The following is a 23,464-nucleotide window of genomic DNA, read 5'->3' as shown; positions in this document are numbered from 1 at the left end:
AACCATCAACTACAAGTCAGAGATTCAACACCTTTTCCACCACCACTTTTCTTTAGGGCCCCATGCACCCGCTATTATCAAAATAAACTACTCATTCATTTATATTAAAAAAAAAAAATCAATAGACGTGAATACGAGCCAAATCATAGTTACAACGCAGAAGAATAAAGCAGTATACATTAAGTGACATAAAATAGCAGATACGTGAGAAACATATATACGTAGATTCATACATATGTACATTCGTATGTATACCATGTAAGTTATAATTGAAAATTCCTTTGGAAGCTAATTTGGAGGGTGAGGGTCTATACAAATGCAAGAAACAAGTACACATATACGATCATAATGTGTAGCTTGAAAAATATACAAAAAAAGTTATTTAGCACTTTCGTTAAATGTACTCTAGATTTTTATCTTCCTGATTCACGTTCTTTATTAAGCTTTTTTCTTAGTTCAAAATTTCAAATCAATGTAAGTAGTGTTCAATGATCCTCTTACATATGAACAGTTTTCTCAAAATTGCCAAAACTACTTCTCTTTGCATGTTTCCAGTTTTTCAAGCAATAAAAAAATGGCACATGAGTTTTTAGGCCAGAGCCACCACCGCCTCCAAAAAACTTCATAGGCCAAGGCGCCTGCGCACAGGGTCTAGCACTGATGCTTTATGAAACATTGGTGCATCATATATCCACATGACAAATGTGCACAATTTGGTAATACACAAAGCCTGTAATTTTTTTTGGAGGAACAGTGATAAGTACAATGCTAGATAGAATCCATATTGTGGTATGAAGCCATTTCCCCACAACAAACTTGGGAAAGGTTCAAAATTAGGGAGAGAAGGGTTGATAAAAGCCTCATTTAGTAGAAATACTGGTGATGAAACACTACCCAGGCCCCATCATAATCTACAATGAGACGTAGACTAATATCAAATTTATGTTTATAGCTAATTAAAATTGGAGCCTGTTTAGATGTGGCAAGGAAGAACAACTTCGCCAGAGAAGGCCATCAAATATAATATCGTCTTGCATTTTAAAATTTGAGTTCAGTAAGTGGATTTAAAAGAAGGAACAATTCCAAATCAGATCTGGATTTGACAATCATATATCCCTTGGTTTCACTTTTGTGATCTCCATTTGTGTGAAAGTTCAGAAGACCCATTAAAGATATTTCAGAATTCTTACATAAGTCTCTCTCCTAATATGGTTCATTTTCATCTCTCCTTTGGGAACTTGACATGGCTAAGAATCATTTCCTGTGTACCTCATCTGTCAGTGGTACAAGCATGTTGGATTGATAATTATTACCTCCTAGTCAGCTAGCTCTCAGCAAACAAATAGAAACAAACAGCTATTTGGACTTACTGCAACCTATTTCGAGAAAGGAAATACAGACATAAGGATATTATTTGTCTATCGAACAAAGTATTTTGCTTTGAGCAAATTTTGATGCATGTACACACTTTTTTCATATCCTTGAAAACAAAATGATCGTTATCATAACAAGAGGTGATTTTATTGAATAAAAACACTGTAGAAGAAACAAGAAGCAGAAGGCAGTATTGAATAAAAACACTGTAGAAGAAACAAGAAGCAGAAGGCAGTATTGAATAAAAACACTGTAGAAGAAACAAGAAGCAGAAGGCAGTATTGAATAAAAACACTGTAGAAGAAACAAGAAGCAGAAGGCAGTATTGAATAAAAACACTGTAGAAGAAACAAGAAGCAGAAGGCAGTATCATGATCAAGAGAAAGATATTTAATGAACTAAAGGAAATTGATAATATATCTGAAATTAATCAAGGGCATTAAAAGCAATAACTGCAAATTTTTCATATGGAATATACAAAAGAAAGGAAAGGAAATAAATATAAGAGATAGATAAGAGTTCACCTTTCTGGAAGCCGAGCACTTGAAATCTGACTAATTGGAGAGGATTCTTCTGAGTATATAAAAAATGTGATAATGAAGGATTACTAGCTGTAAATCTATCTCATGCATTGATAAATAAGAATACTAACATACCATTCTCATCTATGGCGAAGATATCAGCTGATGTTTCACATTTCGCTTCTAAACGGGATTCGATCTCCTGAACAAGAGACCTTTGGTACTCCATCATGTCCTATAATCATGGAAATATATCTTAGAGAAGCAATTGGAACACCTAGATTGTTTTCTTGATACAATGTTAAAAGATTCCACAGCACTACTAGATAATTAGAGCCACACAATGGACGTGGGTGTTTGTCAGCGTTTATTTATTTACGTTTATTTTATTGTCTTTTTTATGATAATAAACATCAATATCTAGCTTTTCAAAAGTAAGGCATACCACAGTCATTGCAGACTGCTCTTGCTGGACTTGCCTCAAAAAACCTGGCGTCACCCCAAGAAAACAATTTGGAACTCCACCAACTCCAGGATCAACCATATCAGAATTATTTGACAGAACAGAGGCATTCAGCATACTACTATTACTTGCATAGCTATTGTTGTAACTTGTTGAGTTTGAGCTAAAGCTGGGAGTAATGCTAGTTGCTGTGCTGTCAAGAGAACTTCTTGATATCAAACTGCACTTCTCAATCTCCTCCTCATGAATTTCCCCGTCTTTAGAAAGAAGAGGAAGCCTCAACCTTTGAGCTGCCTCAGCAACAACTAATCGATGTTCCAGGGAATCATATACCTGGAATTGGAAACATTTCAAACGCCTAATTTTAAGACAGAAAAACAACATAGAACTTTGGTACTAGCTAAAAAGTAGAAATAACATAAATGTTATGCAATTTATATATACAATAATCTAGAATATTATTAGCACTATAGCCTGAGTAGATGCTGTACTGTTGATGACTTTCTTTCTTGATGTGATTATTTAAAACTAGGGTTAATTGCACTTAAATACCCTAAAGTTTCATCAATTTTTGACTTTGATACCCTAAATTTAGATTTAATTCACACACCCCCCCTCAAAAAAAAAAAAAAAAAAAACCAAAAAAAAACAAAACCAATCCAAATTAGTTTTAATGTGCAGTTTACCCCCACTGACCACTGACTTAACATCAGGGGGAGTAAAATGACATCAATACCCATTAAATTTCCGTGAACTTGTTACCCCCCCCCAAAAAAAAAAAAAAAAAAAAACCCAACAAAAAACAAAACCAATCCAAATTAGTTTTAATGTGCAGTTTACCCCCACTGACCACTGACTTAACATCAGGGGGAGTAAAATGACATCAATACCCATTAAATTTCCGTGAACTTGTTAAACAATGGTTGTTTTTGCTACACTTCAACATCAAATTTCAGTCATTTGAGTTTGGAAAAGTTCAGAAATGGATTAATACCCTTTGTGCTTAGGGTTAAATATCTGAAGGAGGAAGAAAAGGCTTCGTGCGGATTTCTTTTCAGTCTAGGGGTATAAAACTCCAAATATTATCACATGATAGTCACAAAATGTGTTTTACACAGAAAGCCAAACTGCAATGCAACATACTGTATTAAAGTTAAAAGGGGTGAAACTTTGTGGTATTGCTTGGGGAAATTTAAACTTCAGGGTACTTTAACTTAAAACTCAAGAAAAGTTAAAAGTGTTCAACTGCAATTAACCCCAAAAATTATTTAAGTTGCCAAAAATAAAAGTAAAGCAGGAGTAATGCACATAAGCTGACATTTTGCACTGCTCAGCACAAAATGTTGTAGGTATGGGCTTGTTGCTTGTTCTATTTCTAAATCTAAAAGTTTGGCACAATTATGAGCCAAAAAAGCAAATTTCCTTTAGGTAAGCAACGGATCAATTATGAGTCTAGGACACACCAACTCAAGCTAAACTGCTGACAGACACTATCTATAATTTGATTTGAATTATACCTTTACTTAATCAAGAAGTAAAATTACATAAAATAAACAAAACCTGAGGGGAGCAACTCAATCCCTGCGAGTACAGACTCTGCTGATTTCTAACCCCTCCAAGATTCAATACCGCCTGCTGGTACTCTTCCACCATTGCAATCGCCTCGGCATAAACCGCCTATACAAAACAACCACAAACAAATTTTAACAGTAAAAGAAAAAAATCAAGGGTTTTTTTCATAATTAGTCCCCCAAATCTTCATATCTTGAAGGTAGTCCCCAAACTCTTCATATTTTGAAATTAGCTCCCCAAATCTTGAAGTATTTTGAATTAGTCCCCCAAATCTTTACATTTTGAAATTAGTCACCTGAATCTTTTTAAGTGTTCTGAAATTAGTCCCTCCAGTTTGCACCAGGTTGACGGATTTGAGGGACTAATTCAAAACACTTAACACATTCGGATGACTAATTTCAAAAATGAAGATTTGGGGGACTGATTTCAAAATACTTAAATATTTGGAGGATTAATTTCAATATATGAAAGATTTGGAGGAGTAACATCGAGGGAAAAAAACCCAAAATCGTTATTTTCCTAAACCCTAGATGAACAATGTACCATGGCTTCCAAGTATCGTGTCCTCTCTCTCGACATCTCCTCTCTTGCCTGCAATTCACACAAAATCGTCATCAGCCAAAAGCTTAAAGCTGTTTTCTTCCCTATATGCCCCAAAATCAACCCTATATTTGCAAATTAACCCCCCAAATTAAAACCCTAAACAAATTTAAAATTGAAGAGGGAATTTGATTACTTGTTGGAGATCGGAGTAGGCGGATTTGGACATGTAGGATCCATCGGGGGCAAGGCAATGGCGCTCAAGTTGGTCAACGAGGTTTGCCACGTCAGCAGGTAGGTTTTGAGAGTGAGAGCCCTTCGCCATTGAAAACAGAGGAGGAGGAGGAAGAAGAAATGGGAGTGGGTAATGATTTGCTTTTCCTTTTGCCTTCGAAAGTGAGGGAACGCCGGCAGGAGACAACGGGTCGGGTTCTGATTTAAGCTCGACGTGATCCGCTTGCGGATCTATTGGATCCAAGTCCATTATAAATTTAGAGTCCAATTATAGATTGGTGTTTTTTCAATACTAGTCCCTTACATCTTTAGTATTTAGATTTTAGTACCCAAATCATCATATGTTGATACAAGTCACCCAATTCCAAATCATCTTCATACTTCATACATTGATATCAACCTCTCAAGTTAGGTGATGTTAAAATGGTAGGAGTATATTCTGTTTCTGTAGCCTTTTTGTTGCTTGGAAAGCTATACCCATCAGTTCACCATTTTAACTTGTAACTATTAAGACCCTAAAAACTTTTCACTCATTCACATTCTTTGTCAACAACAGTGTCTTTTTGTATCCTACGGTTTGAGCTAGGATTTCAATTCAAAAACTTTATTGATTTCTGAATGGATTGATGTTGCATTGGAGAGAGTGAGCTTGAGAAAGAGAATGGTGAGGGGGCAGGGTAGTTGGCAAAGCGGGCGATAGGGACCAATAAAAGCATTATAAGGAGGACCATAATGTTAAAGAGATAGAGTGCTGCTGGTGGTGGTGGGGGGGGTTAATAAGGTTGTTATCCATTCATGAGTAGTCTAAACTGATATTAGTCGCTTACATCTTCAATAATTGCATATTAGTCCCTCAATTCTTAAAAATTGCATATTAGTCCCTTATATTTCAACAATTGCATATTCACCCCTTGAATCTTTAAAATTGCATATTATTCCCTCAAATCCTTTGGGTCTACCAAAATAGTCCTTCAAGTTAAATCAAGTTAGGTTTGGGGGGATTATTCTGTCAAATCTAATAATTAGAGACAAAGCGACAATCCCATTCTTGATCAGTTTATATCCAATACACGTAAAATAAACTCAAACTTACCTGAATTCTTCTTCTCTAATGATTAGCTAAAAAACCTAACCCAAAGTTGATCATTACAAAGGGTTGAAAACATCGGAGAAAAGAGTAGTTTTGTGACTGTAGGTTTTGGATTAGGAGTTAACCCAGTCAATTTAGGTCTTTTTTAAGCTAAAATGTTAATAGAGGGACCATGTTGCAAGTCCCTATAGGATTTGAAGGACTAATATGCAATTATTGAAGATTTAAAGGACCAATATATACTTTTCAAGAGTTTAGGTACGAAAATGCAATTATTGAAGATGTAAGGGACTAGGATCTTAAAAACACGAGATTTAATGCTTTCGGGTTCGGGTCGGGTGCCCGTTCCCGTCACCTGACATCGGCATTCTTTTCTCTACCCTAGTCTTCCTCAACTCTCTTGAATGGTTCATTCTCTGAATCAAATCCCAAAGTATTTTTTTGAATAGTTTAAGGGGCCTTCAACAATTGTCAATACAATTCTGAAGGTAAATCACGAAACCCAACAAATTTCTCTGTTGACTGATGCAGTTATTGATTTTGTCCCCTTCCTCTAGCAGGTACAATGCTGAAGGGATCAACCCAAATTTTGATAAAAACCCATAACAAACACTTAAAGAACTTCTCAACTAACAGTATAGTTAGAGCCATTGCTTCAATTTCAAATTCTAGTGGGTTATCTGAGCTCCCAAGGAGCCCAAAGAGTCCCGAGAGAAAGCCATTGGTAACAAGCATTAACGAGCTCAAGAGGAGAGGGAGACAAAGGAGAAAAGAGAGGAAAGAAGTTCGAGAGTTCGTGCTTAAGCCGCCCGAGAATGGGCTGCTTGTGAAGAGCTTGGTACCGGTTGCACACCAGGTGTTCGATGCGAGGAAGGATCTTTATCGATGCGTTTCGGTGGTTTTGGAGAGCATCCCGGTTCATGTTTGCAGGTAAAATTGTTGTTCATTTGTTGGTTGGGTTAGTTTTGTTGTATTTTATTTTGAAGTTTATAGTTTTGTGAAGTAGTTTTTGTATAATTGATTGATGTAAGAAATGTTGATTTGGATATGGATTAACATATCTAGAATAAATTTTTATGCCATCTAAAATATGATCATTTGTGCTTATCATTTGCGTATGACCATTAATCTCATTAATTATTTATGTATATGTATATGTTCAAATTTTTATTCAGATAGATAGTAAGTAAGAAACTCCTCAGAATTTCTTTTTTAGTAAAGACTAACATGTTGCTAGTCAAGAATAATAATGGTATTGATTTGTTATTGGCATGGATCATGTTTGCTTTGTGCAGCATGAGGACTTGGGCCAAATAGAAAAATCCTTTCTATTTTGGGTAGGTTAATCAGTTAAATTTTCTTGCGACGTTGATATTTTGGTTGTTGGTTCTAATGCAGAGTATGTGGAGAAGTTCATATTGGAAATTATCCTCATAAAATTCGTACTTGTGATGTTGCTGTGAGTCTTCAGACAAAGGAGCACAATTGGGGAGGAGGAGGAGGAATTGATCATATTCTTCCTGTAGTGAATTCATTTCATCTCTATGATAGATTGGGGAGAGCAGTTTCTCATGAAGAACAACTCTTAGTCGATAGAATCCCGGCAATCATGGAGTTATGTATACAAGCCGGTGTAGATATTCCTGAGTATCCAACGAAGAGACGGGTGCATCCTGTTTATAATATTGCTGGAAAGATGATAGATTTTGAGCGGAAGTTCCCACGTGATTACTCAAGTGGAAAAGATATTCAACCATATGGATTTTGGGCGAAGAAGAAAACCTCTGAGGATTGCAGCTCTGAATCATTATCATCTGGTGGAAGCATTCAAGGTTTGCTATCTCAAATTTTTGGTATCTCAAATTATCTTTACCGCGTTGCATAATTCAAGAAGTTATATCATGGTTGATATAGCTGTATTCATAGTCAGGTCAGGGAAAGTATATTAATATTTATGATAATTGCTATCATGGTTCCTAAATTTGGTTTATTTATAGGTCTAAAAATGTAGAGGATGATATTGTGACTCATTTTCTTTTTCATCGAGACTGCTAGATGAGGCCAATCTCATAACTTCTCTCAGACACCTGGACTCTCATCTGCTACTTCGCCACATATTTTCACTTGACAGTAGCATAATGAAAGGTTTTCTTTGTGTTTCATTTGCCAATGCCATGCAGTACAGTAATATCTCCACTGAAGCTTCACTCCTGCCCTGATGCTGCATCTTTTTGTTCTGACATACTATTAGTTTTATACCGTTTCTTTCTGTGCTAAGTAATTTCTACGAGGCCTTCAGTTGCATATGTGAAAATTGATTTATAGATAGTTTTCTTTGCCCAAACGAGGAATAACTTATTTGATTTGACAAATATTGAGGTATATTTTAGAGGCTTCCGCATCTGTTAGTATTGGACATATCCACACACATATTTAAGTCCTGCATGGAATTTTCATAGGGAGAAATTTCTTACACAAACAGAAGTTCTAATTAACTTCACTATAATATTTGTCCCAACCTTATCTTTGTGACATCCTCATCACACATAACTCTGAAAATGGAATATGAGAAAAAGGCTCCGGCCAAAACGTTATGTATACTATTAGGGATATTCTAAGTAGCACAACAAATCTGGAGAAATTTTTCGTGACCTTAAGTTATGATTCATTTCGTGCAATTGTTAATGGTACATGGAAATACCATCCATAATGTGTGAAATATAAACCAATATTTAAAGATGACATTTCCAAGACAAGTGGAAAACCATGATTAGATTCTTTTTGTAATTTTTTTAGATCATCATGTCAAGCAACTTTCAAACATTGAACTTCCAAGGCTAGTTTATTCAAATTATCTCGATTTTGGAGCCCATAGGGACCTTAATGTATAACCAATCGTTATGTGGTTTCATATTCAGCTATCCTCAGTATTTTATTTTGTTGGTCTTGTTTGACTTTGCTTTAGTGTCCAAGTAACACATTATGGTTCATTTTTTCTCTAGTCCTGGATGATTTTGTTTTTTTCTCCTGCTCCTCTTTATTTATGAAGTTGGTACAAACTTAATATCAATCATAGATATATTAATATCTCAGGCGACCTTTCTGCTCTGTTTCTTTCTGAATTACTCTCTGACATTAGCTACCAAATAAATTCAGTTAGTTTTTAGGGTCATTGAGATATTAGTCCCTTAGAACTTGAATAATTCCATATCAGTCCCTCAAATGTTTGAAATTTCACATAAGTCCCTCAAATCCTAAGGTTCTTGCAATTTGGTCCCTCAATAACCCATATATCCCTAACTTTATGTTCCCCCAAACCCCTTTGTGTTTAAAAAACATTACTTGAGGGATATTTTAGTCACTGAGGGACCAAATTGCAAGACCCCTTAGGATTCGAGGGACGTATGAGCAATTTCAAACATTTCCGGGACTAATATTGGATTATTGAAGATTTGAGGGGCTAATACCTAAATAACCCTAGTTTTTATTGCATCGGTACATTTTTGCCTTTTGTTGTCTGCACCTTGGCCATATGATAGAGTCTATCAAGAAATCTAACATCATAACCTTTCCCATATAGACATAGCCGAGTCGGGCATGAAAGCATGGTCGAAGATGCACTCAGGTGCCCTAAAGCTCATGCAGAAGTATCCGGTCCAAACATGTGGATACTGTCCCGAGGTTCAGGTGGGGCCCAAAGGGCACCGTGCAAGGATATGTCAGGCTTATAAGCATCAGATGCGTGATGGGCAGCATGCTTGGCAGCAGGCAACAATCGATGCCCTGGTGCCTCCTGTGTATGTATGGCACGTGCCAGGTCATCATTTCGGTGGGCCCCTGACTAACGAGATGAAGAAGTACTATGGGAAGCTCCCTGCTGTGGTGGAGCTCTTGGCACAGGCTGGAGCAAGTGTGGGAGAGGAGTATGCTCGGTTTATGAGGGAAGATGTTACTTTACCCGGATTAGATGAAGAGAAGTTGGTTGTGTGAAGCAGTGTTTATGAAGCTCGTGGTCAGATCAGTGAGGTTAGATAATGCTAACAAAATTTTTTGTGTTAAAGGATGAAGGGCTTTTGGTATATATAGACCTTAAATAATGTGCATTTGACGAACTTACCCCAGATCTCAGGATTTGCAAAACTATCCCCAAATCATTAGACTTTGGTTAACCCCCCCCCGCCCCTCACAACACACACACACACTCCAAAAAAAAAAAAAAAAACAAAGAAGTCATCAACGTTTTTGGATATGGTGAGTAATAAGTTGAATATTTTTTTTTCGATATTTTCATAATACAGTAACAAATTCACCTCTCAAAGCTACGGATTTATTGCTTGGGGCTATCTTTTTCCGAAGTTGTTGGTTTGGTTAGTTTTGCGAATACTAAGATTTTGGGGGAGTTTTGCAAATATGCATGATTTAAGGGCTATATATATATATATATATAAACCAATGATGAAAAGGGTGAATAAATTTTGTATTACACCATTAGAGGCAGAAACCAGTGACTGATGCCACAGATTCTCTCTGTTACTAGTTGTAATTGTTGTGTGATTATAGATCAAGACTTGAATCGAGAAGTTATGCGGTCCACAATGCTTTATGGTTTTCTTGATCTGGTACACCGTTAATTATAAATTGGAATACTGCTCTTCACCAGTTCTCATCAAACACATATCATGATATACCTATTCCTTTTATTTTAGTATATCTGCGTGCGTACGTTAGCACATCACGAAGTCTTTTTACTTGCATTGACATGACACTCTTTAAGTTTGATGGTGTGTATTTTCCATAAGGATAGTACCATCAGTTTTGCATATTAAAAGATATCTGGACTAGGATCATAACTATAGAACTGGAATTTCTTTCTGCAAAAAGTTCTGCAATTTCTTTCCTGATTTGTTCACATTATCTGTTAAAAGATCTTTTGATGCTAATATCTAATTATGGATTGTAATGCAGGGTACATTGGAGAAGATTACTTTGGAAAATATCCTCATGAATGCTGGATTCTCGGAGTATCTGATAAAGGGGACGGACATTTACTGCTTGCAACTGTTAGTAAATAGAATTATAATCCTCAATCTTCATCATTTCGGAGTATTGGTGTGGTTGAACTTTGAAGGGACTTTGAAGATGATATTAGAACGACCTAGGTTCAAATCCCACTTGGCCGTGTTCCAACTAGATCAGTTTCTAGAGAAGAAGGAAAGGAAAGCGCAGGCAACGTATTCTCCATTGTTCTCATCTACTGACAGTAATCAAGGTCTGTCTTGGTACTTTTATTGTCCCCTTATTTTGCATAGAATGCTTTGTTCTCAGGTGGTACAACTGTAAGATATTTCACATTTAATCAGATCATGTATGCATGCCATTATTTGTGATATAATTTCATTCATGATATCTGTTATCTGGACTGTATTTCCTGTCAACTGCCTTTCTCTTATTTTGAAGTGGACATTTATATAAGTTGCAGTTACTAGGTCATCATGACAAATTAACCTTAAGATTATGGACACTTACATAAGTTGCAGTTACTAGGTCATCATGACAAACTAAGCTTAAGATTACACAACTGATGAGTTCCATTCATGCATAAAATAAACAAAATAGGCCACTGAGACATAAAATTCATGACCGTTAATTTCCTCTCAGAGGAGACATTCAACGTAAAGGAAGAAAATTGAGCAACCCCATAACTTGGAATTTGATTTTTTGGCATCTATTAGTGGCAAAAGATGTCAAGGCAAATGACAAAGTTGGAAACCGTCTACATGATGTCTATTGACAAGGCATACATAGATGATAACACTTAGAATATTGAGACGATTAACCTATGGGCATACGGAAGTGACCCAGAGGATCTGGTGTCTGTGAAAAGACAATAAGAATTACCTTATGAGTAGTTCTATGACTATCTTCAAGAGCCGAAAATCCAAAGATATTTATAAATCTACTCTAGCATGGGATCTCTAAAAGAAGAATTGAAACTTAGGAAAGGTATGTAGAGAAACATGTCAGAGTGCTTCTGGTAGAGTGCATGAGAACTTCAGCACATGTGGTAAAAAAACAAGAGATCTACCACAGCTGTGATTTAGATTCTGCTCACCATTGCAGAAGCTCTAGAATATTAAGCCAAATTGTAAGTCGTTTTCAAGTTTTTTGTTGTATGTGTTATATAATCGCACATAATCATCATTCGACAACTGTGACAACATGGTGATTTGGCACATCTTAGTGGGGGGCATGATGTAATCAACAAGGATGTAGATGTCATGATCCCACACTTGGAAAATGCTATACGTCAAGGATTGTTTCTTTTTTCAATGAATATATTGAGAAATGTTCTTTTGGATGAAATATCTGCTTGGTGGAACCCACACGAAATTATGCTTCTGACTTCATAGATTTTAGAAGCCAAGCTGGAAGAGAAGCTGAGAGAGCCAAGGGAAGAATAAGAGTTAGAAAAGGCTTAAGTGGAGTCTGTCTTCTGCATATCGAAGGATAAATTGTTTATACTGGTGAAATTTTGTTTGACTATAGTTTAAGAGGTAAATTTAGCATTTATCATGATCTGGAAGATAATTTAAAAATAGCTAAGATCTGAGATGATATAAAGTTAGAAGTCCAAATTAGAAAGACTTAAAACTCTGAGCTTTATTGTTGGCTAAATTATGAAAGGGTAAGCCATTTCAAAAAGTTGGGCTGATGGACTAGCCTTGGCACATTATTACTATGGATGTGACCAATGATAATATGTAAAGGGAACGAATTTAGTGGAGTTCTTGGGTCAGGTTTATATTGGAGAGCTTGAATCGACCCAATTGACTAAAAATGTTTCGGATTCTCAGTTTCAAACAAAATCTTTGCTGATTTGTGCTCCATAATAAAATCCCTTTTCCTATTGATTTTCAGGCTATGAAAAGTCATTTCGAGGAGGGTGAGCCTTGGCACAACGGTAAAGGTTGCTGCATTGTGACCTAGAGATCACGTGTTCAAATCTCGGAAACAGTCTCTCAACAAAACATGGCTAAGACTACGTATATCTAACCCTCCGCGGAGTCCACAATGGTGAGAGCCTCGTGCACTGAGCCACCCTTTGAAAAGTCATTTTGTGAAGAAGAAAATTTAATGTTTTTTGTTATAACTTATAATTAAGTATTAACTTTAACTTCTATTCATATCACTGCTAGTTACTAGTCTGCTGTCCGTGCAAAGCACGGGTTTTTGCTACAGTAATCCCGTCTTTTTAACATCTCCTGTTTTGAATTTTCTGGGAATGCCACAGTATCCTGCTCTGCTACAGTTCCTTTTAAACGCTACAGTATACCCGTGCACTACAGTAATTTTTAATTAATTATCTGCTACAGTGATAATGCTACAGTAAATCTACTGTAGCATTGCTGTAGCATGAACAGTAACTCTCTGGTTCTCCCTTTTGTATAAAGGAATAGATTTGTATAGTTTCTTTCCCGCTACTTTAAGTGCCATAAAAATGCTTTAATACTGATCTTTTGTGTGTTTCTCACATTTCAAGCAACATATTCTCTTAACCCCTTGCAACATGCAATTAGCCATGTGTCATAGGTATTTATAAAGAGGACAAAAAATATTCCTTTGTTTTCAATGCAAAGAGAAAAGGAATTTCTGCATACAATACGGAGTGGCAAAAGAGAAAATATTCACAGTATATGGTACACCCTTAAGACGAAAGATATTTTTTCATAATACATAGACTTTACAAAACTTATAGACAGAAACATAACATTATAAACTTCACTACAAACCTTTATCGTTCCACCCTAAAGACTAGAGATACTTTATTCATAATACATATTACAACTTACAGACAGAAACATAACACTATAAACATCACTTGCAACATTTATCAACAGAAACATAACACTATAAATATCACTTAAAACATTTATCATCCTAGACCATCTTATTCTAAGCAGACTTCGATGCTATCAATCTTCTCATCGCCACAAATTGGGCATGCATTGAGAAAGTCTGCACAGTTCTTGCATGAACAAATATGTCGGCATGGCATGAAAAGCATACACGAACAACAAGAACCACAAGACTTGCAAGGGGGAAAACCCCAATTCCATCCTTCCTTTGTTTTTCCTTTTTTTTCACCTTGTAAAGCACAGAGAGAAGGACCAACAGCTTCTTCATTTATTCCATGACCCGAAGAAATGTTTATGTTTTGCTGCTTTTGCATTTGTTCGCGTAGAGAAATTACCGTCTCTTCTTTTTCCATTGCAGCTCTTTTCCAGACCTCCTTCTCCTCCATTTCCCTTATGAAACACTCTTTTAGTGCAGCGATCTGATTTTTTAACATATTTAGCTCCAGCTCTTTTTGTTTCAACAAGATCGCCATCTTATATTCAAAAACCCTCGCTAAAGATGTCATATGTTGCCTGTTCTGTTGTAAGAGACCCACTCTTATCCAATCATTCTATTTTAGAAACAATGTTATAGTTGTTAAGAAATTAATTAAAAAATCAATAAGGAAAGAAAAAATTGAAAAAATACCTGTAACTTAAGATATTGCTCCATCTCACGCCTTTGAGTTTCCATCAGATCTGCAAAAGAGTTAGATAAATCAAACAAGTTAGGATGATTTATCGAAAATCCAGAGCCCATGTCGATGTTAGGTGGAAGGGGAAGTAAGTTGTGATCTTGTTGCTCTGGAGCAAATTGATAAAAATCACCCCCGATTTGGTTTGGAGCATTGTTGATTGAAGATTGAAGCGAGATTGGGATATCCATAGTTTAGATCAAGAGGTAGGAAAAAGGGGAAGAAAAAGGGAATGTATAAAGATGGAGATTAAGGATAGAGAGGAGAGTTGTTGTCAGATGGTCGGAGTGAACGAGGCGCATGGGTTCTTATTCACGGAAAGCTAAGGCAAAAGGTGGCAGAGCTGCTATCTTTATTCACACGCGTGGCCTTTCTTGACAAAAAATGGAGGTTGGGTATTAACTTTTCTTTTTGTCTTTAAGGAGAATCTGTTTCAAAATTTGAAATACATTAATTAGTAAATCCACCGTTGTTGCCACCCAAAAGGTAAACCATTGTGGAAATTAACATGAGAGGCTTGAAAAATAGTTTGCGGTAAGAAATCCAAAGGAAGATCCTCAATTGACTTAATTGTTTATTTGAAAAACCGCCACTTTCCCACCCACCTTAAGTGGATCAGCGGAGTCTATGTTCATATCATGAACTTCAAGACCCAATTTCTCATACATGTGAACCAAAGAGCAGAAAGAACAATCAAATTCAACATCTTAACCGTTTATTAGGGAACTGACCATATAGATCTTGCTAATAATAAACACTATGGCCTCGAAAGCTCTTTGAAGCTACAAATTAGTTCGAAAAACATGAAATGTTTCTTATGTGATTGAATGCAGCTATATGTTTCTGGCGGAGCTCTGTGTTCTTGAATGCAAACTTGTGATGCTTAGATAAGGCTAAAATGGATGATAACTCTTTTTATTCTCGATGAAATATGACCCTCATAAGAATTGCCCTGCTCCAGTGCAGCATTGAGTAACATCTAACAAAGAAGTTTAAGCTTCATATATTAGTCTTGGTATGATCTAAGACAAATGACTTTGACCCCAGAACCACAATTTTATTAAGCTTGGTCTCATTTAGGAATGTCTTAAGCCTTATGATACTCTTCGACCTCATTCTGTGTATAGGATAAGGCATTAACAAATACTTTACAAATATGAACAGGTCAGCATATTAAATTTGTACCAATGTCAGAATTGTCAGATTGCTTGCGGATATAGGAAGTAGAACTAGATTATGAAACAATAAAATTCTAGATAATAAAAGCAAGACAGATAAAGATGAATTAATTTGTATTTAGTACCAGTGGGAAAACAACAAAAATTAATATGTACAAAATGACATGCAAAATTTATTTAACACTAGCTACATTTGTGAATTCCCATGTTGGAAAGTTTTTATTCATTATAGAACTATTTTATGTTAAAAGAATGCTCAATAGCCATCACAGGCAGTTTTCTATGGAAGTTTCGTCCCAATTTGGAAAGATAGGAATTGGACTTACCTCAAAGCCCAAACTATCTATGTTATCAGAACTATGTGTCTACAAGGATTCAGGTAACATTTCTACGAGGATTCATGTAACATGCAGAATATGAAGACCTAGTTATTAAAAGATAATTCAAATTTTCTTGTTGGAAATTTAGAATAAAATTTCAGTGCTCAAATACCCAGATCATTTATTATTACATCTAAATTTATTGATATAATCTCATGTAAGAGGTTCTACTAAAGCCTCTTTGCAAGAATGCGATCACCGCAATCCTGCTTGCATACCCACTATAATCCCAAAAAAGAAAAAACTCATTCTAGATTTGGGAATAAAATGAAATTAATGCTAATTTTTCTTTTAATTGGAAATTTTAGGTTATTAGAGATTGGTGTTCATGCATTTAATTTCAACTAGTTGTAATATGAGGTTTATATGGATAGATTCTTGGTGATGCTTCTGTGATGTGTTTGTGGTGTGCAGTTGAATGGGATCATGAAGATACATACAATCAGAGAAGAATCTTTGTGGTTATTTATGCTCAAGAAATTATTAATAACCAGATAATTAATTAAAGAATGCTTAGATGAGCTTCTGCTAGGTTGTGCCTCTGGGAGGTAACTTTCCAACCTGAGATGACTGAAATAAGGAATGGAGCTATTTGGTTTGAAATTAGCGCTAATTGCAAATTAACCCCCTGTGCTATTACCCAATTGCTGTTAGACCCCTGTGATTCAGCTGTTGCAGATAGACCACCTGTACTATAGCCCAATTGCGAATAGATGTAGTTAATTTTTTGACTGTTTTACCCTCAGGAATTCTATTATTCAAATAACATTTTTATCTTCCTCTTAGGGCTAAAGAGTCAAAATTCCACTCAAGGGGTTTATCTGCAACGATGTAAATATGGGGGGTCATTCTGCAATTGGGCGATAGCAGAGTGGGTCTTTCTGCAATTAACCCTTGAGATTATGCCTCCTTCAATTTAGTAGTAATGAAGAGATGTTACTTATGATATCTGGAAAGTGGAAAGAGGGCATTCAATCCTCTACCTATATATGATATCTGGTATCTCAAAAGAGGGCATTCAATCCTCTATTTTAAGAAATTGACAAATGACCTTGATGATTTCAACTTAGTATTGATGGCAAGAGGGCTAGTTTCTTCACCCTTCTGTTGTCTACAGTTACATTGAAGTAATTTCTTTATGTGTTTGCTTAATAGAGTGATCAAGCTCCATACTTATGCTAACCTAGGACTCACAAAGTCTGAAGATTGAGAGTCAGGCTTTAATATTTTGGAGAATATCCTCCGTTGCTTCCCAGACTGAATCACAAAATACCATTGGAGTAGAAATAAACTATGAATGCACATTTATATTATATATTCCATGCTTACTTCACAGGATGCATCCAAAGGAGTTTAACAACAAAATATATAGCATAAATAGGATTTCTATGATTCTCGCATCTTTAAATTAATTCAGTAGGATATTTGGAGTACTGGAGAACTGAGAGGGTTATGTAGGCTAAAGGGGATCACCTTCCTTGCCATTTTGAACCCAATGTGAGAAATATAATGAAGCAAACCAAATTTATAAATTTTTTAAAAAAAGTTGAGAAATATAATGAAGCAACTAAATTCATGTACACAAAGGCGAGAACCTATGAAGCATGAGTGTTTCCATTTATGAAATTGTGTCCGGGTCAGACACCAACACTTTCTTACACATTCCTCAGGTACATCTTGGACACTTCTCCACATGTCATTAAATTGATATGTTATATGTTATAACTTAGTATACCCATGTTGGAATCATTTCATTAATTATATATGTTATGTGTAAACTTAGTATACATGTTGGATACTTCTTGGACACACTCTACACTTCTTATGCACATTTTTATCCACATCAGATCTTTGGTATGTTTATTCAGTTTCACTTGTATAAAATAGACTAGTTAGAAAAGGTTATCAAAATATTGCCTCGTGCCAATTTAGGTACGTTTAACTACCCTGTAGAAAGTTGAGGAGACAAGAATTAAAGTTCAAAATTGTAAAGTCATAATAATTTAGGAGAACATTTTACCATATGTGTATCACTTTTATGTCTTATATTAGTGGAAATACTTATCTAAACTTATAGGTGCAGGATGCATGTGCATGTAAACTTTTTATTATTATATTATTGATTATTCTAGTGTCATGTTGTCTTGTCCTTCATCCTTCCATTGAGAATAGTTACGAATATAATTATCTTTTTCATGTTCTATACTGCTTTTGAAGAATTGATAATATCTCTGCGTATGTATCCTCTCTTTCTTTGCTATAAAAGCATTATTCACACGATCCACTGTCCATCCTCTCTTTCTTTGCTGGAAAGAATTCAGAAAAGATTGATATTGCAGCTTACCATATACTGAGGGCTTTCAAATGGGATGCCTAGTGCATCAGCAACTGTTTTAGCCATTTGTGTAGCCCGTGAAAATGAGCAAGAACAAATACGAACGTTTCAGTTAGGTTTTTTTTTTCCTTCAATTCCCGTATGTTCGAAATTTGTTTTTGCCAGATACATGATACCCAGTAGCCTTAAGAACAAATTAAACTCGAAAACCCCACACACGTGCAACACACAGGGAGGATACTGTTTTTCCACACCATAATACTACCAAGGGCTTAGCAATAAACTTACATAGTGAATCCTTATTCTGAAAATCAATTTAAACCCTTGCATTATGATGTAGTACAAGTCGCGAACGAATTCATGGAGCACTGAGTCTGCTAGAAGCCAAACGTGGGCCCCAAATAAGCTGTTGACTTAAGCTAGCGCGAATAAAGGTCATATTCCCAATATGGAAGGAGTTTTTAGACATTTAATATATGTTTTTCATGTATCACGACAAGACAGAGCTAAGCAGATTGGCACATTCCTAGAATGCCAATCACAGCGGCAGATTCCTGAAATTCCTTCAAGAGTACCTTCCTAGTAAATTTTCTATTTTTAGTAATAAATTTTGAGCCAGTTTTTTGGGTAGAAAATCAATTTTGAATTTATTCAAATTTGACAGATTTGTTTCTTCTATCATAGGAAGTATTTTAGGGCAGTTTTTGATGCTTTCTATTTTGTAAATTTTATACTATTAGGAGTGTATTACATGTTTCTATTTAAGGTGAGGATTGTAAATTAGCTGTATTATTTCTTTATAAATAATATGTAGCTCTTAATTCTTTGCGGATTCAAAGTTCTCCATGATTTCGAAGTTCTCGTGGATTTGAAGGTTATCTTTTTCCTGGATTGGTAGAGTCCCTTAGTGTGAATTCCAAGGTTCTGCATTTGTGCGGCGTCACATAAGCACAATGCAAATAAAATTAAACCAGATATACTCCAATTCAGATCGACCAGTGGCGTTGTCTTTTACATGGTTTTGTTTTATCCTTATTTTTATTTTTATTTTTCTCTATGAAGTGGCTGTGTAGACTATTTTGCATGAAACAAAATAGACAAGGAACATCTATCCATTTTATTAAATATTGATACTATCATGTTTCTTCTAATTTTTGATGTATACACGTGCTTTAGATTGAGTTCATTTCACAGTAAAAGAAAATCTCCAAAATTTGATTTCAATATATTTAACCAGTGCATGGCATAGAACTGATCCTATAGTTGGATATCCGGCAGAAAATCTCTAAGAAGCAGGAAAAGGTGTTAATATGTATGTGTATTCGCGTGTGAATGTGTATAGTATCCCCACTACTTTTGTGTGCTGATTTAGCTCCTCTTCTAAAGGTATCTATGATCAAACTCTTGCTTGGTAGTATCTGAGTATGTTCTTTAAAACATCTTTATTTTCTTCAAAAGATAGAGAGACAAGTGCATCATTTAACTTCATAGCATATAATTGCATTAGGAATCCTTCACCTTATTGCCTCATAAACGTTTGTTGTGTCTTTATCATGCCACCAATTTGGGTCTTTCTAGAGTAAAACACTGTCTTTCTCTATGAACTCCATCATAGTATTAGTGATTAGTATTTTCCTGTCTAGTTTCGGATTAATGAAGTTAGTTGATTTTGAACCAATTAACATAATGACAGCTTGATTTTTGAATTAATGAGGTTATGAATTGATTCTTAACCAGCTACAGGCTTCAATTTCTTCTCTTTGTGAATGCAGCCTCTTGTTCATTTCTCATCATAACCAAAGCATAGCCCTTGACTGTCATTTTTGGATGTTTTTCTGCTAGTATTTGAAGGTGAAGTGTTAACTGTTCCTCATTACTGAGTGCTTTTATTTCTATTCCTCAGTTGCGATGGTTATCTTCATGTGGCCTAACCAAAGATACCACCTCCTTTAATGTACTAGTTCTGGCTGTCATGACCTCAAACTTGATCTCAAATCTGAGACATCTGACAAATTATGTGCATCCTCTCCAATAGTATACTTGTTTGGTAACATATCCACCATCTCCAAGGGTTGCTCAAACCTCTTAATGGGCTTATTTTTCAGAAGCTTGTAACCTATGCTAATTTTTGTTTTATTTTTTTAGCTAGAAATTTGCGCAGGTCCCCTCACTAGTAGAAATATGTGCATCATTGACGGATTTTCTTGTTAAGGATGCCACAAATACCGTCAGGATGCATATCCTTGATGACAGCCCGTCAAGGATAAGCCGTCAGCAAAAGTCCTGTCAGGGAAGCAATATCCCTGATGTGTAGCCGTTAGTAATAGCTATTACTGACAGACGCCGTTAGGGTAGTTCAAGCATCACTGACGGCGTCTACCGTCAGCAATGTTTTCACATTCTTGACGGGCATGCAGACGCTGTCAGGGTAATTCAAGCATCGCTGACGGCGTCTGCTGTCAGCAATGTTTTCACATTCTTGACGGGCATGCCGTCAAGTATAGACGTCTTGACGGAAAAGCCGTCAGTTTTCTTACACAATCTCTGACGGGTTGGCCGTCAGGGACGAACATCCTTGACGGCTTGTCCGTCAGGGATGTTTATAACATCCTTGACGCGTTAGCCATCAGGGATGACGAACCTTGATGGGGGAACCCGTCAATGATGTTATATACATCCCTGACGGATACACCATCAAGGATGTACATCCTTGACGACATGCCCGTCAAGGATGTATATAATCAGCAAAAAAAAGTTGCTCCAACAATATATTATTCCCTATACATATTAACATCATAAATTCAAAATTCCCTGTACGTTCCATAACTAATATCTCGCATACAAATCCACACGACATTCAAAATTTTCATAATCCAAATTTCACAAAATCTCGACAAACATCTCGCATACATTCGAATTTCACAATTTCCCTGCACATTCCATAACTTATATCTCGCATATATCCACACACTACATTCGAAATTTCCACAAGCCAAAATTTCACAAACATTTAACAAATTACACAAACAATATGATAATCTCCCATACATCTCGTGTTTGTGGGAAAATTGAAGAAGAAATAAGAATAAAATTTGTATTAATCTTCCTAACTGACTTAGGAAAAGAATGAATACAATCTCTCATTGTAATCTCTCTCTAACTGACTTAGGAAAAGAAATTACAATTTCTCTTATCGGTTTTTCGATTTACAAAAGAGAGAAGGAATCGACAGAGATCCTTCCCTATGTTTAGAACTGGGTTCTTCTCGGTGGCGATGAGAGTTTTAATATTGTATCCCGTTGACGATCCGAGCACCTCGCTTCGTGGAATTTGGTTTATTCCTCTTGACGGGAAGAACTTTGCGATGTAAGTTTTGAAATCTGACGAGTTTAATAACTCTGAACGAGTTTAAAACTCTGTAAAAGAGTTGATTTAAGAAATGGAATTAATCCTTTTTAATTGGAATTAGAGAACAAACTGATCTTTAGTTCTTCAACCGAGAATGGTTCCAAAGCCAAGGCCGAAAAGCTTCAAAGCTTCAACAAAAACCTTCACAAAACACTCCAAAGGTTCCTCCACGTTGCCCACACTTTTTCCACCTGTGAAACACACTATTTATAAGGGTTTAAGGGGTGTAACTAACCCCTATAATCGCTCCTAAATGGGGATTTGATCCTCTCAAATCAAGAAAAACGGTTTTGGAACCGTTTAGATCGTGTTTGAACGAGTCAAAAGCGAAATCCGCGTTCTGGAATGAACTCCGCATCTTGAACTTGGGACGCGGAGGTGAGCTCTGCATTTGGAGCTAAAAACACGATGGCGAGCTTCACGTTTTGTTCTTGGAACGCAGAGGTGAGCTCTGCGTCTTGAATCTGGAGCGCAGCAATGAGCTCCGCGTTTTGAGTCTGGAACCCGGCCACGAGCTCCACGTTTTGCTTTGAAGAGACCATCAACATGTACTCTCTTCTGTTAGAGCGTTGTGAAGATTGTCATCTTGTAATCTTCGTATTGGCTCTTTGAATGATGAGAGTTGTTAGTTGTAACTCTTGCTGGTGATTGTGAAGGTCGTCAAATCAGCGCTTGATGGGAATCAGCTATCTGGTGTAATTTTTAGACAGCCTACAGAACCCCCTCCAAAGTTTTCGAAAGTTCGCGGTTTACTGGAACAAAATTTTGAAACACTTTGGATCTCAATTTTGATCTTGGAGCTGTTGATTCTTTGTCGTAAAGGAGTTGTTCCCTACATCCGTTTCGAAGGCATCTTGGTTGGATGGATTTGTCACACAAGACCCGTGCAAGGGTGAGCACCATGCTTTTGCTTCTGAAATACGGAGGTGGACTTCTGCGTTTTGATTAGCAAAATGCGGGTTGGCCTTCACGTTTTAAAAGTGAAACGCGGTTCTGACCCTCGTGTTTTGATTTTGAGACGCGGGGATGACCTTTGCGTTTGGTAATCGGAACGCGGGGCTGACCCTCGCATTTTGATTTTAAGACGCCGGTAGGATCCTCACGTTTTGAAATTGGAACGCGGGTCTGACCCTCGCGTTTTGAAATTGGAACTCGAGTCTGACCCTCGCGTTTTAAATTTGGAACGCGGGAATGACCCTTGCGTTTAGAACGCGGGAATGACCCTTGCGTTTTGACAATGAACACTTGTCATTCTATTGAAAATACAGAGTTCATGGGGGTTTAACTGTTAGATGTGTGATGTTAACATAACAGTAATTTGGGGGATTATCATCCTATTAAAAAGGATTGATAAATTAATCTTGTCACAGGTGTGATGTTAACTTGTCGAAATCGTGTACTTGCGATTTGAACAAGATTTTGAGGACCTATCACTCTATTGAAGAGAGTCGATAAGTTAATTTTGTCAGGGGTGTGATATTAACTTTACAAATTTGTGTACTTGTGATTTGAACAAGATTTTGAGGATCTATCGCTCTACTAAAGAGAGTCGATAAGTTGATTTTGTCAGAGGTGTGATATTAACTTGACGATATTGTGTACTTGTGTTTTGAAAAAGATTTTGAGGACCTATCACTCTATTGAAGAGAGTCGATAAGTTGATATAGGCGTCAAAAACTGCCTATCGGCCCCGAATACAGGTCAAGGCAATGTAACAATGAATCGTTGACGCAACGAAGTCACAAAATGTTCGGAACAAGACCACGGGCTCACACGCTT

The 23,464-nt window shown here is 36.4% G+C and overlaps 3 protein-coding genes across 8 annotated transcripts in view; 1 reads left to right on the top strand and 2 right to left on the bottom strand.

Annotated features, from left to right (window-relative positions):
- Positions 1–4,919, bottom strand: part of LOC109849199 (AUGMIN subunit 4) — a 19,883-nt gene extending 14,964 nt beyond the window's left edge. For 3 of the 4 annotated variants that reach the window (XM_020419015.1, XM_020419013.1, XM_020419014.1), the window contains exons 1-6: positions 4,667–4,917; positions 4,474–4,521; positions 3,919–4,035; positions 2,341–2,691; positions 2,031–2,130; positions 1,899–1,947 (exon numbers count right to left, since the gene is read on the bottom strand). In XM_020419015.1, coding sequence (XP_020274604.1) covers positions 1,899–1,947; positions 2,031–2,130; positions 2,341–2,691; positions 3,919–4,035; positions 4,474–4,521; positions 4,667–4,795 — 794 coding nt within the window. In that variant the 5' untranslated portion in view covers positions 4,796–4,917. Of the gene's footprint in view, positions 1–1,898; positions 1,948–2,030; positions 2,131–2,340; positions 2,692–3,918; positions 4,036–4,473; positions 4,522–4,666 lie in introns of all 4 variants that reach the window. The other variant, XM_020419016.1, reaches the window with a different exon arrangement.
- LOC109850553 (APO protein 3, mitochondrial-like) lies at positions 6,166–19,067 on the top strand. Of its 3 annotated transcripts, XM_020420577.1 has the most exons (7): positions 6,166–6,282; positions 6,355–6,724; positions 7,193–7,626; positions 9,375–9,820; positions 10,760–11,063; positions 12,713–12,868; positions 18,618–19,067. In XM_020420577.1, exons 2-4 carry the CDS (start codon positions 6,360–6,362, stop codon positions 9,782–9,784), a joined length of 1,209 nt encoding a protein of 402 aa, XP_020276166.1. In that variant the 5' UTR covers positions 6,166–6,282; positions 6,355–6,359; the 3' UTR covers positions 9,785–9,820; positions 10,760–11,063; positions 12,713–12,868; positions 18,618–19,067. The 3 variants fall into 3 exon arrangements, with proteins under 3 accessions (XP_020276166.1, XP_020276164.1, XP_020276165.1); XM_020420575.1 differs by lacking the exon at positions 18,618–19,067 and having other exon boundaries at positions 12,713–13,160; XM_020420576.1 differs by lacking the exon at positions 18,618–19,067 and having other exon boundaries at positions 6,169–6,282; positions 6,352–6,724; positions 12,713–13,161.
- LOC109847456 (probable BOI-related E3 ubiquitin-protein ligase 3) lies at positions 13,743–14,575 on the bottom strand. Its single transcript, XM_020416685.1, has 2 exons — positions 14,339–14,575; positions 13,743–14,261 (listed from the first exon to the last, which is right to left on the bottom strand). The coding sequence occupies exons 1-2, from the start codon at positions 14,573–14,575 to the stop codon at positions 13,743–13,745; spliced, it is 756 nt and encodes a 251-aa protein (XP_020272274.1).

The sequence above is a fragment of the Asparagus officinalis genome, chromosome 7 (genome assembly GCF_001876935.1).
Source record: "Asparagus officinalis chromosome 7, Aspof.V1, whole genome shotgun sequence".
In the NCBI taxonomy this organism is placed as follows: Eukaryota; Viridiplantae; Streptophyta; class Magnoliopsida; order Asparagales; family Asparagaceae; genus Asparagus; species Asparagus officinalis.
Note: the sequence above shows the minus strand (reverse complement) of the source record. Positions and strands in the feature narration are given on the sequence as shown.

Coding starts and splice junctions, on each gene's coding strand:
- LOC109850553 (XM_020420577.1), top strand. CDS start 6,360: ATGCTGAAGGGATCAACCCAAATTTTGATAAAAACCCATAACAAACAC. Junction 6,725..7,192: donor ATCCCGGTTCATGTTTGCAG/GTAAAATTGTTG, acceptor GTTCTAATGCAG/AGTATGTGGAGAAGTTCATA. Junction 7,627..9,374: donor ATCTGGTGGAAGCATTCAAG/GTTTGCTATCTC, acceptor TTTCCCATATAG/ACATAGCCGAGTCGGGCATG.
- LOC109847456 (XM_020416685.1), bottom strand. CDS start 14,575: ATGGATATCCCAATCTCGCTTCAATCTTCAATCAACAATGCTCCAAAC. Junction 14,262..14,338: donor AGCAATATCTTAAGTTACAG/GTATTTTTTCAA, acceptor TTTCTAAAATAG/AATGATTGGATAAGAGTGGG.